This window comes from Daldinia vernicosa (genome assembly GCF_022497035.1).
Source record: "Daldinia vernicosa strain CBS 139.73 unplaced genomic scaffold F5Y00scaffold_16, whole genome shotgun sequence".
Classification (NCBI taxonomy): domain Eukaryota; kingdom Fungi; phylum Ascomycota; class Sordariomycetes; order Xylariales; family Hypoxylaceae; genus Daldinia; species Daldinia vernicosa.
In genome coordinates, this window is record NW_025953932.1 from 63888 (window position 1) to 81486 (window position 17599).

General features: G+C 47.1%; 5 protein-coding genes across 5 annotated transcripts; 4 read left to right on the forward strand and 1 right to left on the reverse strand.

The window, feature by feature from the left end:
* Positions 1-963: 963 nt before the first annotated feature.
* F5Y00DRAFT_268573 (cysteine proteinase) lies at positions 964-3681 on the reverse strand (the record flags this gene model as incomplete). Its single annotated transcript, XM_048012283.1, has 2 exons — positions 2856-3681; positions 964-2754 (listed from the first exon to the last, which is right to left on the reverse strand). The coding sequence occupies exons 1-2, from the start codon at positions 3216-3218 to the stop codon at positions 964-966; spliced, it is 2154 nt and encodes a 717-aa protein (XP_047865979.1). The 5' UTR covers positions 3219-3681.
* Positions 3682-5749: 2068 nt separating this feature from the next.
* Positions 5750-8166, forward strand: F5Y00DRAFT_39057 (FAD binding domain-containing protein). Its single transcript, XM_048013600.1, has 4 exons — positions 5750-5977; positions 6025-6647; positions 6695-6988; positions 7037-8166. The coding sequence occupies exons 1-4, from the start codon at positions 5923-5925 to the stop codon at positions 7991-7993; spliced, it is 1929 nt and encodes a 642-aa protein (XP_047865980.1). The 5' UTR covers positions 5750-5922; the 3' UTR covers positions 7994-8166.
* A 507-nt stretch (positions 8167-8673) lies between these two features.
* On the forward strand, positions 8674-10745 carry F5Y00DRAFT_260784 (uncharacterized protein; the record flags this gene model as incomplete). The annotated part of the gene is made up of 5 exons (XM_048011078.1): positions 8674-8857; positions 8913-8986; positions 9048-9197; positions 9254-10491; positions 10544-10745. The coding sequence occupies 5 exons, from the start codon at positions 8674-8676 to the stop codon at positions 10743-10745; spliced, it is 1848 nt and encodes a 615-aa protein (XP_047865981.1).
* A 356-nt stretch (positions 10746-11101) lies between these two features.
* Positions 11102-14537, forward strand: F5Y00DRAFT_268581 (uncharacterized protein; the record flags this gene model as incomplete). The annotated part of the gene is made up of 6 exons (XM_048012284.1): positions 11102-11165; positions 11235-11345; positions 11532-11639; positions 11771-12038; positions 12100-13132; positions 13186-14537. 6 exons carry the CDS (start codon positions 11102-11104, stop codon positions 13939-13941), a joined length of 2340 nt encoding a protein of 779 aa, XP_047865982.1. The 3' UTR covers positions 13942-14537.
* A 1047-nt stretch (positions 14538-15584) lies between these two features.
* On the forward strand, positions 15585-17447 carry F5Y00DRAFT_233491 (uncharacterized protein). Its single transcript, XM_048007307.1, has 3 exons — positions 15585-15809; positions 15991-17300; positions 17375-17447. The coding sequence occupies exon 2, from the start codon at positions 16134-16136 to the stop codon at positions 17025-17027; it is 894 nt and encodes a 297-aa protein (XP_047865983.1). The 5' UTR covers positions 15585-15809; positions 15991-16133; the 3' UTR covers positions 17028-17300; positions 17375-17447.
* Positions 17448-17599: the final 152 nt, after the last annotated feature.

The following is a 17599-nucleotide window of genomic DNA, read 5'->3' on the forward strand; positions in this document are numbered from 1 at the left end:
GGGAGTGACATACAGCCTTAACTTCTGGCCCAATACTATGTGATAGAGGAATACCCCTAATCACAATAATCTACGATATTTCCTACGTCTCACAAGTCCAAAGAGAATTTATGGTGAGTGGTTACTTTCATCTTTTTGCCGATTTCTATTCTATCGACACTCTGTATTTGCCCATGGGGGGTCTTACATCACAGCTCTGGGAACTACCCTCCAGAGCGTCAAATTGCATCTATCTATCCAACGATGCTTCTTCTCCAAGCATTCCAAAAAATAAACAAACAAACAAACAAACCCCTAAACTCCCCGCACCCCTCGGCGGCCTTCCGCTTGAAGGGACCGCCGGTACCTTGCTTCGGCATTTCCAGTAGACCTTTCCCTCAACTCCGTTCCCGTCATGCTTCGAGGATATCTTCAAAATGCTGACCGGAGTCAAACCCCACAAAATTCAAGTCGCATAGGACATGCCGCCTGCTTGCCCCTCCTTTCCAAACATGATATGCTATGCAGTTCAAGCTGCATACAAAGTTGTTACCACCAACTCCAATAAACACCGGCTCAATGCAATTCCAGTCCATACAGGACGTTATATAATGGTGACTCAGTGACGTACGCGGTTATGTGTTTCGGCGAGTTTGATGAGTAATATAGTAGTGGTGTGAGGGTATAAAGGTATAGGAGTTGTAATAATGGGGAGGTACGTGGTGTAATGGTATAGTAGTGTAGAGTATTTGGGTGGTGTTTATTGCGAGGTAATTATTATTAGTAGGTTAGGTAGAGTTGTGATTAGGTTAGGTGGAGGTGCGGTTAGGAGGTTAGGTGGTTAGGAGGTTTAAGGGTTTAGGCGGTTAGGAGGGAGGTTAGGTGATTAGGCGGTTAGGTAGAGTTAGGAGGGAGGGTAGGTGATTAGGCGGTTAGGTGGTAGGTAGGTAGGTAGGTAGGTAGGTAGGTAGAGTTACCTCTTAATTAGAGGTGTGATAAGCCGAACGGGCCGGTAAACCCGCCGTTCAGGAGCATCGCGGCGATTCTGCGCCGCTGCAGAGGCATTTCGCTCTGCGAGTAGCCGCTGGGGTCTATACCCAGCGACAGGTAGATAGAGTTTGTAATTACAAACATACCGCAGTCGTACCCATTCGTCTGCCTGGGCACACTGTAAGATTCTTGGCGCCATTCGTCGGCAACATATTTGTCACCCAGAAAGTATTCCATCCACATATGGACGTCCTGTATGTGAGACCACCCGTCTTTATGGAACGAGTCAACATAAGAGACTGTTCGACGAGATGGTCGGACAACAAGGACGGTCCAGTGGGCATCCTTATTAACCGGAATGAGCACCGTATCAATATCGAGGAAGTTAGTTGGTTTCATTCCCCAGGTTCTCTCTAACCCTCGGGTGTAGATATGGTTTTTAGGATCGCGTATGAAATTGGACCAGTATTGAGAAGAGAGCGCCACACACTTTGGTGTAGTTTGCTTAGGAACAACGCCAGCTGTATCATTAATGTAAGTTGCAAGGTGGACTAGAGTTGATTGGATGATGTTATCATTCAGCCATGAGTCCGCGGGTACTAGTTTCTTGAAGTCTCGTGCCTTGAGTTCCACGCCGTCCCGATGGCGCGCGCCTCTCCATTTATTCGGCTCCACTTTGCCGTTGTCCGGCGCTTCTCTAGCTTTCCGGTCCCATTCGTCGCTGAGAGGAGTAATCAGGGGTGCCTTCGGTCTCCGTAACCCGAGCGGGCGCAGCGCTTCATTTAAGCGTTCCTCTTCGATACGAAGTTTTTCTTGACGCTCTTTCTCAGCATTCTCCTTCTCAATGCGCAGCCGATCTTCGCGTTGTGAATCTAGTTCATATACCTTGGTATCATTCGGCGTGAGCCGCAAGCGTTCTAAGCCAGGCAGGCATATCTCGTCATCGTGTGCGAAGAACTCTTGAATGCTCGCATATTTTGGAGCAGGTAAAGGTCCCCAAGTCCGTTCGGGTACTCGTTCTTGTTGGACTGGTTTCTTTTCTCGGCGCGAGGGTGGTGGAGTTACCACATTAGTCTGATCACTGGTTGAGCCATTCGGTGAATCACTCGGTAAGCCGACGTTCTTTCTATAAGGAAATAGTCGCGTAGCTCTTCTAGCAGAAGCTATGGCGGCTGCAGAGTTCGGTGAAACAACAGGAGATATAGATGGTGATGTTTCTAGTTCGCTCATCGATGAGCCGGTAAGTACAGTAGCAATAGGATCCTCATCAATGTCCATGCGGTCATCCACCAGTTCAGTAGTGGTGAATGGTCCATTCTCTTCGTGGTCAAGTCGACGGCGCTTTGGAGTCCGCCTACCATCTTCGGAAGGAATTGGTGTCGGAATTGAAGGGCTTTGACGCGGACGGAAGATTCTGTTGCTCAGGGTTGTGTAGAGACTACGAGATGAGTCTCGGATATAAGTAAAGGCATTGCGAACAACATTTGCCGCGAGTGGACCGGGAGTAGGTGGTGTAGGTAGGGTCATATTATAATATGTTGGCACTTCCGCGCTGTCTACCTCGACAAGCTCGGATGGCCAAGCTCCAGGCATTACACGCTTGGGAGCAGCGACGCGAAATCTTGCGCGCGCATTCACGGCGAAAAAGGGCCGTTCTAAGTATCTTCGAGTCTCGGGGCTCAGTGGTCGGATTTGTCGGGGAGAGTGGAAGAGGAGAGGTTCGGTCCTTCTTGAAGGGTATTGTTGTTCAGTAGCAAAGCCTTGCGAAGTATCTCGGGCAGGTTCCTAACGATGCCGAGAGCTCGGGCTCTTAAATTAATGTTAGCGCTAGATCATAGAGAAAAGCTTGCTTGAGCTGAAAGTGTATTGGTAAAGTATAAACTTACTACTTGTGATGCGACTGGCTTGACTGCTGTCTCGAGTTCACTAGGCTCTCCCCAACGAGGGCGGATTCGCTTTCTGGATCTGGGAAGGGTCGAACTGTCGTCAGGCGCAACAGGGTGTTTCAAGTTCGGAAGTTGGATAGTTACGGATAGTTTTGATCGTGGAATCTTAATAACTCGAGATCGATGTAGAGGTGCGGGACGTGGAGAGATACCGATATCCTGGGCGTGGGCTTGTGCATTCAAGTGCGCCTGATCATGGGCTTCTCGGTTGATGTTTGCACGAATTGCGCGGCAGTGAGAGCAAAAAATGCAATGAACGGGAATGCGCCAGTTGTGCAGCGGTGAGTGCTGTGATGAGTCCATGGTCAATAACAGTTGCTACCCGCGAAGGTCGTACGTAGAAGTGTGGAAGGAAATATGGATGGAAATGTGGAAATGAGGAAGTTAAAGCTACAGAGGTATATCCCTGCTGTAGGTGCGATAGGTCAAGTTCGGATGAACTGAATTTGGAAAGTGATCGGATGTTGGAAAAAGTAGGCAATGTGTGATCAGATGAAGTATGCAGGAACTGTGAACAGGCTGCTGTTGTATTGTTATGATCGTTGCGAAATGATGTGTGAGTTGGGAAGAAAGGGAAAGTTGGATGGAGGAGGGCGAAAATTTAAGGCAGCCAAATCTGCTGTCCGGGAAACCAGGTACCGAAAATAAGGTTTAATTTTACGAGCTATCATACGTACTTGCACATCGAATTTCGCAATTGATTTGGGAAGCGACGTTCTGTAATTAGGTGTCGATGTAGGAAGGAAGGTGCATCCAGATGGAAAAGTTGAAGTTGCGCAGTTCCATAGGGAAAGAACGAAAGCGCGTTGATAGTGCACGGACCATTTTATTACACCTATCTTCGCCGCATTCAGCCTTGCCGATCACCTACACCCCTGTAATTACAAACCACTAAACTGCATAGGGGCCATTTGACATCATGTAGGAGGTACGAAGGTTGGGGCCAAAAGTCTTGCACATATGAGCTTGGCAAAGCCACGTGCGAGTAAAAAGAGACTGCACGGTCTTATTTAAGCTATAGTGGCTGATATCGCTATAAATATAGTGGTAAGCTACCTGAATTCAGTGGATAGGCCACTATCCGACCTTCAGCTTAGAGTGTGGCTGATACAGTATTAATAAGTTAAAAGACGTACGAAAATCGATGCCAAGATTGGGACATGTGCAAGACTTTTGGCCCCAACCTTCGTACGTACCTCACCAATTATGTACGCACTGACCACAACATATTGGAAGGACCTGATATAATCGTTCTTTCCATTTATGTAGCTGCTTTGCAGTTTCCTCGGTATGACTGCTTATTGTAGATCAATTATACATATGTACCTTCGTAGGTGCCTAATGTAATAAAGATGCCATGTACCTAGCTACTAAGGTAGGTAAGTACATTAGGTATGTTCAGGTACTTAAACATAGATTTTTGTAACATTGCTAATTCATCATTAACAGGCTTTTCCTTAGAGGTGGGACATATGCCAACTCAAATACAGCGTTTAACTTTAGGGTTAATCCGATGTCTAAAAATAATATACCACCCAAACCATTAGGAGCAACCCAAATTCAAGCTGAGCACCCGGCAAAGCAATCCCTGACTCAGGTCCTGGTTCAGCCTCACCTGCAAGATCCCGATATATTGCAATGTCCAACCCTAATAGAACATACCTAGGTACTTGGGTATTATTCACCAATCTATTTCTTTGCCCAACGTATAGATGCTCCTTTTAATCAATGAGTCTTAAGGAAATTTTTACCCAACCACAAGCTTAAAATGTTGCAAGTTGACCTCTTACACCTTATACCTTATACTTCAACGTCCTATGTAGCATCTTACTCTAGTTTATACGCAAAGAGGAATGATTGAATATATGATAAAGTGTCGTGTAAGTAGGCCGAACTTTTCATATCCGACCTATTAGCCCTTTACGTTTCATGTATACCTGGGTGAGTAGAAAGCCCTAACAGGCCGCATCAACCGCCTAGTAGAAAACTGCTCAAAGAAGAAGGTCTCTACATGTAGAGAAACAAAGCACCTTTTAAAGTGTATGTGGGGCTAGGAACTTAGCATTTAAGGTCTAATATTTCCGAAAGCTTAATAATAGCTAACGCCGACGGAGGTTAGGAAGTTAGGAAGTTAAGAAGCTGAAACTTGCCTGCAGATATTAGCTAAATCCCTATCTCCCCTGTTCCACTAAGGCACTAAGGGAACCTCGGCAGGCTCGGTCGTCTCATTTTCATTCCCGCTCTCTTCAGCCGCGACTAACCCCCCACTACGGCCCCACCCTTTATTGCCGTGTTGACATCCCGGGTTACTTATGATACAAGGCAAGCCAGCAGCCATATTCTGTTGATCATGGCCGACGGAAGCGGACCCGAGGGGGTCTCTCCTCATCGTATTGACGAGACCAAGCAACCAAGCAACCAAGGGTTAGTCTTAGGTTAGTATTGTCTAAGTAGCCTATCCTGCACTGTACTCATGCTAGGTATTCTGGTCCCTCAATCTTATTTCTATCGGCGCCCACCGACCTTTCAAAGCCAATGACAAGCCTAAGAGGTTGCCCACTCTGCCACTTCCTGGCTTCTGCACCTTTAAGGGAAACATCAATGATGACAGCTTTAATAAAGTTGCACTTCCCGATATTCCTACCGTTGGACGCTACTAGCGCGGTCCCGGTGTCTTACTGTTCCAGCTAGTATATCTCTCCCTCGGTATTATCACATATATTCTAAACGAGCTAAATTAATACTTAATACTCAATTCCGTCTATCAAATAGGCAGATAGCGGCGCTCGCCCTACTTAGAACTACCTAGACACGAGCATTCTCTTATCTTGGTCTCACGTATCGCCAGCGTTTAAGAAAGTTTACCTATTGATACATATGTCAATACTCAGGCTGTGACCCGAATTTTAGTTGTTGACTCTTATTCAACACGGCGTTGGTTTTTTTCCATTATATATCATTATTTTTGCTTCCTCCTATCTAGACCTCCAGTCGATCAACACGACCAATGGATACTTGGTCTTCAAAGAAGTCCACTTCGCCCCATTATGATTATGATATTGGTAAGTGAGTTGACATCGATCACCGTATAATACTAACATTTGCTCAGTGATTATTGGGGCTGGTCCTGTAGGGCTCATGCTTTCGACGTGTCTCGCGAGATGGGGTTATAAAATCAAACATATTGATAATCGAGCCGAGCCTACACCTACGGGGCGCGCAGATGGCATCCAGCCTCGGTCCCTAGACCTCCTTCGCAATATGGGCCTAAAAGCTGCCATCATGGCTCATAAGCCCGCGCGCGTTTTTGAAGTAGCCTTTTGGGATCCACCCAAAAGCGGCAAAGGCATCGTTAGAACAGGTACTTGGGCCAGCTGTCCCAGTTTCATTGATGCGAGATATCCCTTCACCACACTGTTACATCAGGGCCGAATAGAACGTGTATTCATCTCAGATCTGGAAAAGAACGGCGTCCAGATCCAACGGCCATGGACTATTAAGGGGTTTAAGTCGGATGACAAAGTAGATCCGGAGTATCCCGTCGAAGTACATCTGGAACACGTCGACGGACATCATCGGGAATCGGTTCGAGCTAAATATTTGTTCAGCGGTGAAGGTGCTAGGTCATTTGTTAGAGACCAGTTGGGAATCAAGATCACACATAAGGACCCCATTACACATGTGTGGGGTGTTATGGATGGCGTTGTCAAGACCGATTTCCCAGACATCAAGGCAAGCTCATTACATAGCTTCGGTTAGCTTTAAACTGACGATTCCAGATGAAATGTACCATACACTCCGGACATGGCTCGATAATGGTCATTCCTCGCGAGGATAACATGGTCCGGCTATACATACAGATCGCATCGTCTACGGATGTAGACTGGAGTCCGCGTAGGACAGCTACTGCGGAACAAGTTCAGGCCTCCGCGAAGAAGATTCTTCATCCATACCTCATCGAATGGGAACGTGTGGAATGGTATTCGGTATATCCTATCGGACAAGGCATCTCAGATAAATACACAATTGACCACCGTGTGTTCCTGGGTGGCGATGCTTGTCATACTCATAGTGTAAGACCCCCACGTCATTCTTAGACAACGTTACTGACTCCCCGGTAGCCAAAAGCCGGCCAAGGAATGAATACAGCTTTTCTCGATGCCCTAAATCTCGCCTGGAAAATCCACGCCGTCGAAGCCGGATTCGCTGACCGAGCCATCTTAGCAACCTACGAAACTGAGCGCAAGGATGTCGCAGAAACCCTGCTCTCATTTGACAACAAATATGCCAAACTATTCTCGCAACGGCCGCCTGCTGCAAAAGAGGTACAGGCGGCCTCAGAGCAGATAAGTGCACAGGCCGAAGATAATGCCTTCGTTAGGACCTTCAAGGAGTCTTGCGAATTTACCAGTGGATATGGGGTGGCCTACAAACCCAATGCGCTAAACTGGTCTCCGGCTCACACAGCCAAGTCCCCTTTAATCAATCCTCGAGGAAGCAAACTACGAACGGGTCGAATTATGATCAATGCTGATGTCACGAGGGTTGTCGACGCAAATGTTGTACATCTAGAACAAGAAGTTCCCCTCAACGGTGCGTTCCGTATCTATATCTTCGCCGGAGAGCCTGCGGTAACTTCCAAGGCACTGGAGGATTTTGCCCTTCGTCTCAGTAATAAGGGGTCATTTTATAGCTCCTATCTTCGACCGGACATCGAATCAGTCTCGCACCACGAGAAGCACAACCCTCACAGCCTCTTCTTTACTATATGTACCGTTTTTGCTGCCCAGCGGAGTCAGATCGAGATCACACGGGATGTACCGAGCCTCCTTGCTCGTTACCGCGACCACATATATGCTGATGACAGATGGGACCGCCGCGTACCCGATGCAAAAGCCGCCGCCCACTCCAAAATGGGATTCGATGAGGAAAGGGGTGGGGTTGTCGTCGTTCGGCCCGATGGTTACGTGGGTATCGTAACGAGTTTAGTTGAAGGCTCCGGGACCGTGGACGCATTAAACGAGTATTTTGGTGCTTTTTGCACAAATAAATTGGGCGAGAAGATGGCCCAACTATAAAACATAAAACACCATCCAACCTCTCTAGCAGAGGTCTCGGCATTTTGATATAAGCCTATAAGTATAAGTATTAAGATAGTTCTTTATTACCTTATTACCTACCTGTTATATATTAATAGACATACATTAGGTACCTAATACACTTATACTACTCTGATATACAGAAATACCACAGTCTCATTTACACAGAGCGAATGCATGGCTCAGGCAACAAACAACTATATTAGGTACATACAGACATCCCCGTATAATGTCGTTCGAATGGAAGGGGCGTGTATCCTTCAAGGGCTGGGGAAAGCATTAGGCATCTATGGGGTACATTAGGTATCTAACCCAAATAGACTTTGATTTTAATTGGCGTCGTTATTGCATGTGGTAGGTACTTGTAAGTTCATCTCATAAAGGGCAAGAACATAAGCGATACTGAGGGCACGTGTGGGAACAACTAAGTTTTCACCGTTGTGTCAGGAAGTCTCGATGACGACCTTTTTTTTCTTTTCTTCTACGTGAAATGTTTAACTTCAGGGTCACTGACAATTTTGTAGCCTTAAGTTAATACTAATTTACAGCGACAGTCCCGTCGAACCCATCGGCCTAAATGTATTCCGCTCTGGTCTCTAGCCCAAACGCTTGCTTGTTCTGTCACACATAATTATACGACCTTTCTGGTCAATTGCACTATGATATCAGGGACATCGCGTCGCCATGCAGGGCTTAAGGCTTCCACAGAGGGAGACAGCAGCGTCACCGGGGATATTATACAAATTATCGAGGATGAAGATAGGCTCCATGACCTCAATATAAGCCACAGCTTCAAGCGGTCTGGAACTCATAATCTAGACCGAATCGGCTATCATGAAGAGAGTGAGTATATGGTTAAGACCCCCTTATATCATCGACATAGTTTACAATTATCTAGAATGTCGCAACGTGCTTGTAAGATACTGCGCGCACATTCCGAGGAACTACCAATACAAAGACGGAATTCCACAGGTTAGTCGTATCTCGTATCTTTAATACCTATAATAGATACCTTCTAACACATTTAACCTAGATCTTCTTGATTTTACGAGAACATCTTGGCGACGAGAATCTCGACTTGGCAGGTGGTGTACTTTACGAACTGATTGAAGTCGACTGTGAGCATACAGATGATCCGGGGGCCGCATTTCAAAGGTGGAAACATGATCACCTACGCAGATATGTTAGAACTTCACAGCCTTTTCCCTTATGTAGTCGAGAGCTGACAGTATCCCCTAGGCTGACCTCGAACTCCCTCACGTCCCACATATGACCACTATCACTTCTTCGATCATCCCAACAAAGAAGCTTGCGCAATGGCGACTGGAACACCCAGGCAGATACCCATTCGTATTGTCAGACTCATCTCCTTCGACTGAGAGAGCATCTATTGATCCTAGTTGCATACGAAACCGAAAGGCATGGCTGATTGATCATACGCTATACATCTCTTCACGAAACGACGGTACTCGTCCACTTAATAGTCCGAACCCCCAAAAGTTTCATGAGATGCAATGGAGCCATGAGTGTGGCACGCAAGGGAAGTTTATCGAAGAGCGAGATGTGCCTATTGCCTCCCCAGATCGTCCAAGCGCAACATCGCCTCCAGGTACAGCCGATACTCTCCTCCTTGACAACCCAAAACCTTGCAAAGGACTTCGTGGTTATTCATCTAGGTCTAGTCTCTTTAGCAAACTATCAGATAAGATTCATATGCATAAACATAAACCCGAACTGGACCAAAGACGGTGCAGTTGGATCCCGGGTGCGCTCACGTTCGAGCCAGCCTCGTCCTCATCATTTCGAACAAAACGAACCTGCCCGGATGTCGCTACTGTGCCTCTACCCAGCGGCTGCCAGATACCAAATGCAATATTCGCCAGGAAGTACTTACTCGTTGGGAGTGGTGATTCACTGCCCCCTTGTCTACCCCTAAGACAGATGCCAACCGCCGAATCAAAGGCCACCGATACCATCGTGAAGGCTGCATCAACCGGACTGTTAGAGAGAACACGAAAATGGTCATTCCGAGGCCCCTTTACGCCACAACTAAACTTTGATGGAGGATTAGACTACCAATGGAGCCCCGACGAGCCCACGATAAATTGCGAAAGATTTGACCTAAATGATTCAATTGAGGGTACGAGCACCCTACAGTTTGGCAATCGATTCGAAGGAAGTGACTTGGAGGGAACCGAACAATGTGCAGATTGCCAACGGATATCGACAAAAAGACAAGGGATTGTCTTTAATCTGGAAGAAGTAGTAGATGGTGACAGGGATACCGCGCAGCTACTGGCAAACTACACCACTTCGAACCGATCTGCGCTCAATAGCCTAGGTGAAACTATACCTCGAGGCTTTGATACGACCACATGGAGGCAATTACAGTCAGATGAACCTTCAACACTGGGTAACCAGGGCCCCTCGACACTCTTAGATTCCAATCATCCCCAGCTATCGTCAATTCAAGAAAGGTGCGTACTAGGTACCGTAGTTCATGTTGGTTGTAGCTGATGGATTATCTAGGAATAGACATGGCTTACGACGTTGTGATTCTCTACTTTTCAAAAACGTGGAATTTACGATGCCAGCAGAAACCTCTGGTGCCCATACTTCAACTTCGAATCGTAAGACTACCATAATTGAACTATCACCAAGCCTCAGTCCGCCTGAATTTAATGAGGATGATATGCACAGAAGTGTGATGGCGGAGGAAGGGTGTTCTTGAAGAGAAAGTGTGACACAAGAGGCTATCGCAGTGCTTGATAAATCAGCTATGTGCAATGTAGAATTTAGTAGCTCTCGTCTTTGTGCTGTGTTTGAAGGGCGACAATTGAAGGGTTTCCACGTGCCTAATATTATAAGAGATACACGGAAAAGTATCAAAATGGTCAAAAGGAAAAAAAAAGAAAAACCCGAAGAAATTAGGCGGCCAGTTGTCAGTTGTCGTGTTGCTGGGTAGTTACCGTTAATCTGTACTTAGAACATCGAACATCGAACCACGTCTTTTAACAAACGTTTCTCGTTTCTTCAACATCACGTAAAATTTGCCGTCTTCATCCAAATATCTCCACACGCAACAATATGGCTGACGAAGAAGGAGCAAGTGGTTTCGCCCAGGCGACTCGACGTAATGGACTGTTTCGAGGTATATATCATGATGTCTATATCTACGTCGCGATTATGTACATTGCACCCCGTTAACACATGTCTATAGCTGGGTTTCCGAGCCATATAGCAGTCTTAACCGCCGAACGATATCACTCATCTAACCCGATATTCAATGATGATGCTGGAAGCACTCGTTGGGTATGGGGAATCAGCTCTGGTACGTCTCTTCAACTAGTATCTTCAACCAGTATCTTCAGCTAGTATCTTCAGCTAGTATCGTCAGCTAGTATCGTCAGCTAGTATCTTCAGCTAGTATCTTCAACTAGTAGCTGTCAACTGGTAACGACTGATGGGGAGGATCCAAGTGCTTGACTGGCAGGCTGTATTCTAACATGTCACCTAGGCGACAACAAGGTGATGGATAAGAAGCAGAATTTTCCTAAGGATGTAGCACCTTCACCAACCTCTACACAAACAACAACTTCTTCCCTAAGCACAACCTTTGATAAGGGTAGGTAAAAAATTCTTTATTTTGCCCATTTGAATTATCCCATCCCCACACAACCCCCCTCCTAATTCTTATGCCACTATCACGAGATTCCTTATTTGCTAGTATGCTGAATTTGCATTTTGGTCGTCTAGAAGAACAGGAAAAAGTCAAGTATTGGCTTAGCAGTATATCTGGAAGTACCGAGGATCCGGAACTGCTCAGTCCCTTTACGGATTTGACGTCGCGTACGGCTAGTTCTCTCGAAACTATTTCCCTTCAACCAATTTCACTCCAGCGCGCATCAGACGCATCAGCATCTTCAGGCTCGTACCAGAGAGCATCCCTTCGTAAGCTGTCGCCTCCGGTACCTATTACCGACTCGGAAATTGAACGCATCTTTCTCAACAAGACTATCAAGATGTAAGCACGAGCGCCATCCTCAAAATATATTTACCTAATGATTACTTGCTAACAATGATAGGTATTCGACTCCTCAAGGAGGCCGCAGTGCCGTACAGCTCGAATTAGGTGTGGCTAGAGCTCGGGCGCTCAATAGAGAACCTTTTCACTCGCGATCGGGATCACGCTCTTACCGAGACGAGCCCAGTGATGCTCCTTCGTACTACACCCGAAGCAGGGGAAACAGTGCTTCATCTAGCATGTACCAGCAACTAGGCAATCAAGCATCCCCGGAACGTGGACGCTCGCTGCAGAATCGATACGAATTCCAGTCAAATGATGGCGACGAGCTCCTCTCTCCTGTGCCTGAGAGCGCCGGGGGCAACTTCCCCAGCCGCATCACAACAGTATCTGATCTCATCAATATGCGCGATGAAGAACCTCTTCAAAGATCTCGAGACATGTCCCGACACAAGTTTCCTCCGCAGCCCGCTGTATCTACCCCTGCTCGGGAGCAAGAGAAGCGTCGGCCTGAGCCGCTTGATCTCAAGGCGGCTCACTGGTATGGTGCAACGGTCGCGCGACACGCGAACATCGAGGCCGTCCACAATCCCGTTCCTTCATCAGAGAAAGACCAGAACTCCAACGATGATAGCCCCTCAGTATATGGAGCTAGTACGCCATTCCACTATTATGAAGAGCCCTCGGGCGACCCCTACAAAGCTGGATTGGGACGAGGTAGCATCCTAAAGGGTTATTCTAATTGGATGGAGAAGCAAACTACAGAGGAGCGCAACTATCCGGCCACCCCTGTGTCAGATGGCCCGGTAGCTCAAGCTGTTTCTCGAGACCACTCGCTTGAGAAAGGTAGTCGAGGTCTACCCAAGTCTCTCACTACCAATGATGTCACCAATGATGCCACCAAGGAATACGGTGCGCCGCCTTTTACACCGTTGACGCCGTGGCTCAGCAATGACAAGGTTAAGAAGGTGAAGAAGAATCTATTCGGAGACAAAGGATGGCTCGAAGATACCGCCGCACAAAAGAAACCCGAGCGCCCCAAGACTGTGAATGCTCGTTTCTTCGATGGTATGAAGAAGACAGCTCGAAAGATTGTACGGTTTTATCGATTCCCTCTTTTCTAAATGCAGAAACTAATATATTATAGGCTGGAATGGCGGACTTCCGAGTTGGTGCATCCAGAGTGAGCGTCGCTCGAGAACTCAACATCACACTTGATCCCCGCGAGCAGAGTCTGCTTTACTGTGAGCTAGAGTTCATCTTGAGCAACACCCTGAGTGGATACATCAACGGCCAACTGCATCTCGGACGCATGAACCCGCACATCTATGCTAAGATAGCCGACTCCTGGGCACAGATGGGTCGTCCAAAGGTCATTGGGTTCCGCTACGACCTTGAGACCCAAGTCGACATGATCTATGCACACATCGGCAGCTTCCGATTCCATGGTCCGCACCATGCAGACAGCCATATTGTCAAGGGCCTCCTGTACGGCATGAAGATGAACGCGCGCGTCATGCGAATCCGCACACACTGCCAGCCGGACTCGGTCATCGCGAAGCACATCTTGGACTCCCAGGCACTCATGCAGCTGCTCAATAGCCCCCCCGAGTTGCAGACTTCGCTGGCGGAAGTGAGCCAGTTCTTCCGCACTATTATCGAGGTCCGCCAGGAGAAGCAGGAGAAAGAGGAGGTAGAGAAGTCGTTCGTGGACTACGCGCCTAACTCTGGCTTCAAGCCCCGAAGTCAAGATGATCTGTCCCCTCCCAAGGGCAAGCATCCCGGCGAATACCGCGTCAAGAATCAGATCAACGTCCCGCAGAAACAGCGCGATTTCAGCGGCCCGATCCTTGAGCCTAAGGTGTATAACCCCTCGGAACAGCCGCACGCTTTGACGAAGTAATATGATAGGCGGCAACAGGACGGGGCCTTTGTAGGCGGCTCGTCCCTCGGCGCTATTGGCGCTTTTACGACTTGTTTAGGGTGAATTTTGCGATTTTCTTCGATGCCCTGATACCCGATTTCTTTGTTTGAGATGACATTCTCCGGCTCTGACTCTAAGAGGAAATTTTCAACAAATTCCTCAAAATTTCTCTACCATTGCGTTTATGAGATAAAGACCGGCTAGATATTGTCACACAGTTATGATACCACAATCGTCTCCGAATGGGTGGTAGTTATCTTGTCTTGCTTTTTTTGCTTCGTCATTGCGACAAACTTTTTTTCGGGAAGAGATTCAACTCTCTTCTTTTTGGGAGGAGATTCAACTCTCTTCTTTGCACATACCGCAACAGGCAATGTCCTCGGTTGCCTTTTTATGTCAAGATTGAATACACGATGTGTTTCGATCGACGCATAACCCTCGGATTTGATCACAACATCAACCGGGGCTTCAACCTCGGCCTCATCCCCCTGGTGGGGTACGTCGTTGTGTACAATTTCCTACTATTACTGGGACACAAAAATGTTTCTTGGTAATGATCACATCTGATCTGGACAATCGACTATTCTCACGCCTTTCATATGTCAATTCTCAATTCGTTGAAATCCTCCCGCATTGCGCATTGCGGGTAACGAATCATGGAAGGTGGTGATGATGACAGATGGTGATTACGGACGATATACTTCTTGGCTTGCTTTCTTTCTTGCAGTTTGGTCTGACAGCCTTGTGCCTTTTCGTCAGTATACTCTCGACATACTGATGGAAGATTGTACGTTAGGTAGTAAGGTTGATAGAACTCACTGCGTAATAATAACTGTCTAGTTTGCAAACTTGCGTTTCGTATATAGACCCCCTTTACTATTGCTATTGTGCTAGAGAGGAAGTGTAATCTCATGTCAGACTAACGAAGCTAGGCATCTCGGTAACGGTACTAATATGCCTACTATCAAGGTCATATTAGAAGCTATACTGTGGCTATACTAGTGGCTAAGCATTTATATGATAGGTATCTGTAGGGATGGGTAACACTCTCTATGCCGAGTGCCATTGCAGATGCTACCACCTTCTTCTACCATCATTTTGGTTGGGCTGAGCGAGGATAGACATGCGGTAGGTAGTCGACACCATATACGCTAGTCCGGCAGTCCGGTAGGCTAGCTGAGCTGACTATCCTGTTGGCTGATCAGAGGGAGAGCCTTCTGTCGTTGTTCGGGTACCTTGCATAGGTATTCATTCACTTTCGGTGAGATCCTGTCACTACCTAATGACGAAGCTAATATTGAAGGTATAAAAATGTAGATCCGCCCGTCTAAAAGCTCATAATTACCTATCGTTGTTCGACCGCACGAGTAAACCATCGTCATTCCAAAAAGTCTGAAAAAAAAAATAAAAAATAGGAGACAGACTGACGTTCCCTCTGCAAAACTCGAAAAGTGCTTATTACCGAATATGGTTCTTGGCACTTATGTACCTAAGTAACTAATCGTTTGGAGTAACTTGAGCACATGCAGGTAATCAAGTGCGTGACATCATCTGCTCATGACCCCACCAATGGTCATCCGCCATCCCGCCGTAGTCCGCAGCGGGAGGCACCTCGGGCATGATCTAAGCCCAACAGCGCCGAGAAACTCATCCTTCAGTCCCCCAAGCATTCACCCGAGCATTCTACACAGTATATGCCTCTCGCTGCAACTCTCCTAGCGTATCACGTCTTGCATGCGATGCACGACAGAATGGCGCGGGATCAGAAGGTATTGCCGTAAAAACATTGACTAATACTTAATACTAATGTTTCCCTTGACTCTTGTTACTATCTGTTCTGTACGTAGGTATGTTGCATAGTTATATTTATTTACCTACTGTGCCTTTCAGCCCAGGCAGAATATATCTCGGCGAGATAATAATACGAAAATCCACCTAACCTACCTATTCACCAACTACTACCTGAGCAACTCTGCTTGTCTCGGATCTTATTCGGCTTGAGGGTTTTAATACTCATCTATTTTGCAGAATAAAATCTTACTCTTACGTCCAGCATATTTTGTTTTACGCGAACTTCTGTTTCGCAACTCCAACTACTGTCAGTCATCTGGTATACTATTGCGGCAATTAGTATAACTACGTCTTGTGAAACTTGCCTGCCAATCATAAAGATGTCGCATTACCATGACAGCCGTTCCCGCGGGCGGTCGAGCCACCATCGGGACCGTTCTCCCGGCTACACATACTCGGGAGGAGACTACCCAATATCCTACGAGGAGAGCCGACAACTTGCGAACACGACAAACCCTACGTATGATGAGTCGCCGCCCCCGAAACAACTAACTTATGAGCCGTACCCGTCTCATTCGTCATCGAGCTTGCAAATACCCGAATCGCGCTCGCGACCTAGATCTCTCCCCTCAGGTGAATATCGTAGATCAAGTCGCGGAAGGAGACAGGAAAGGTGTCACGACAGAGACAGCGACAGCGAATACTCTGATGACAGCCGGACGCATACTCCAATTGACAAGGCGCGGAATTTTGTCGATAACAACTTTTCCAACTCTACTGCGGGACTTGGAATTGGCGTACTTGGCGCATTAGTGGGTGGCTTAGCGGCTAGGGAAGCAGTCGATGCCACGACCAAGAACAATGGTCACCACCATCACGAAACCCCTGACCAGAAGCGCAAGCAACTCATCGGCACGATGGTCGGTGCAGCCGTAGGTGCGCTCGGCGCAAATGCCGTCGAGAAGCGGCTCGAGGCGCGGCGCGAAAGGGACAAGCTCGGGCAAGAGGAATGGGAGCGCAAGTTCAGATCGGACCGCGACGTCATTGAGAAGCGTGAAGTCATCGCTCGCCCACGCGATAGTAGCGGCTCCAGCTGGAGGAGGGATTGGGATGAACGCGACTACGGTCGTTCTCGAAGCCGCGGCCTCGAGCGCGAGGTCGACCCGGAGGCACGCAGCTGGAGAAATGTCGAGGATTGGCTGAACGACGAACGGAACGATAGTAGGCCAAGGTCGGACGGACGCAGAAGCGCGGACGGGGAGTATCGCTATTGACTGATAAGATATATATCCGCGTCAAAGCGCATGTGGCGCTACTTCTAGCTCCCTTTTTTTGATTAAAACTACGGGCACTGTCTAATGTAGATCTTCTCCTTTGTTACGTAAGATGGAGTTCCACAAATTTAGATGCCGAGATGAGACTTCTTAGCGTACGAGCAAACGACATTCATGATTCGATTATTTCCATTTAATTCCTTTAGTCTTTATATATCATATAGACGATGAGGGTCGTAGCGATAATATAAATATCTCTGAAATATATTGTATTGTTAGTTAACTACTCTTATAACTCCTTGAGAAAGATCAAAATGAGAAGGCGAGATTCCTAACCTCCAGCAACATATGCAAACGAAACTCCACATGAAATAAATACCGTATCTACTTCATGTGTTATAGTCCAATTACTCTACTGGAAGGCATAAGCTACCTACCTACATATTATATAGTACTTGTGCTTGCCACATTAAACTGTTACACAATATACGGGTAGGTACGCTTTCTGGTTGCTGCTTCCCGGCTTCAGTTATCTAATTGGCCAGTGCGTTCTAGTCCAAATACCCAAATTC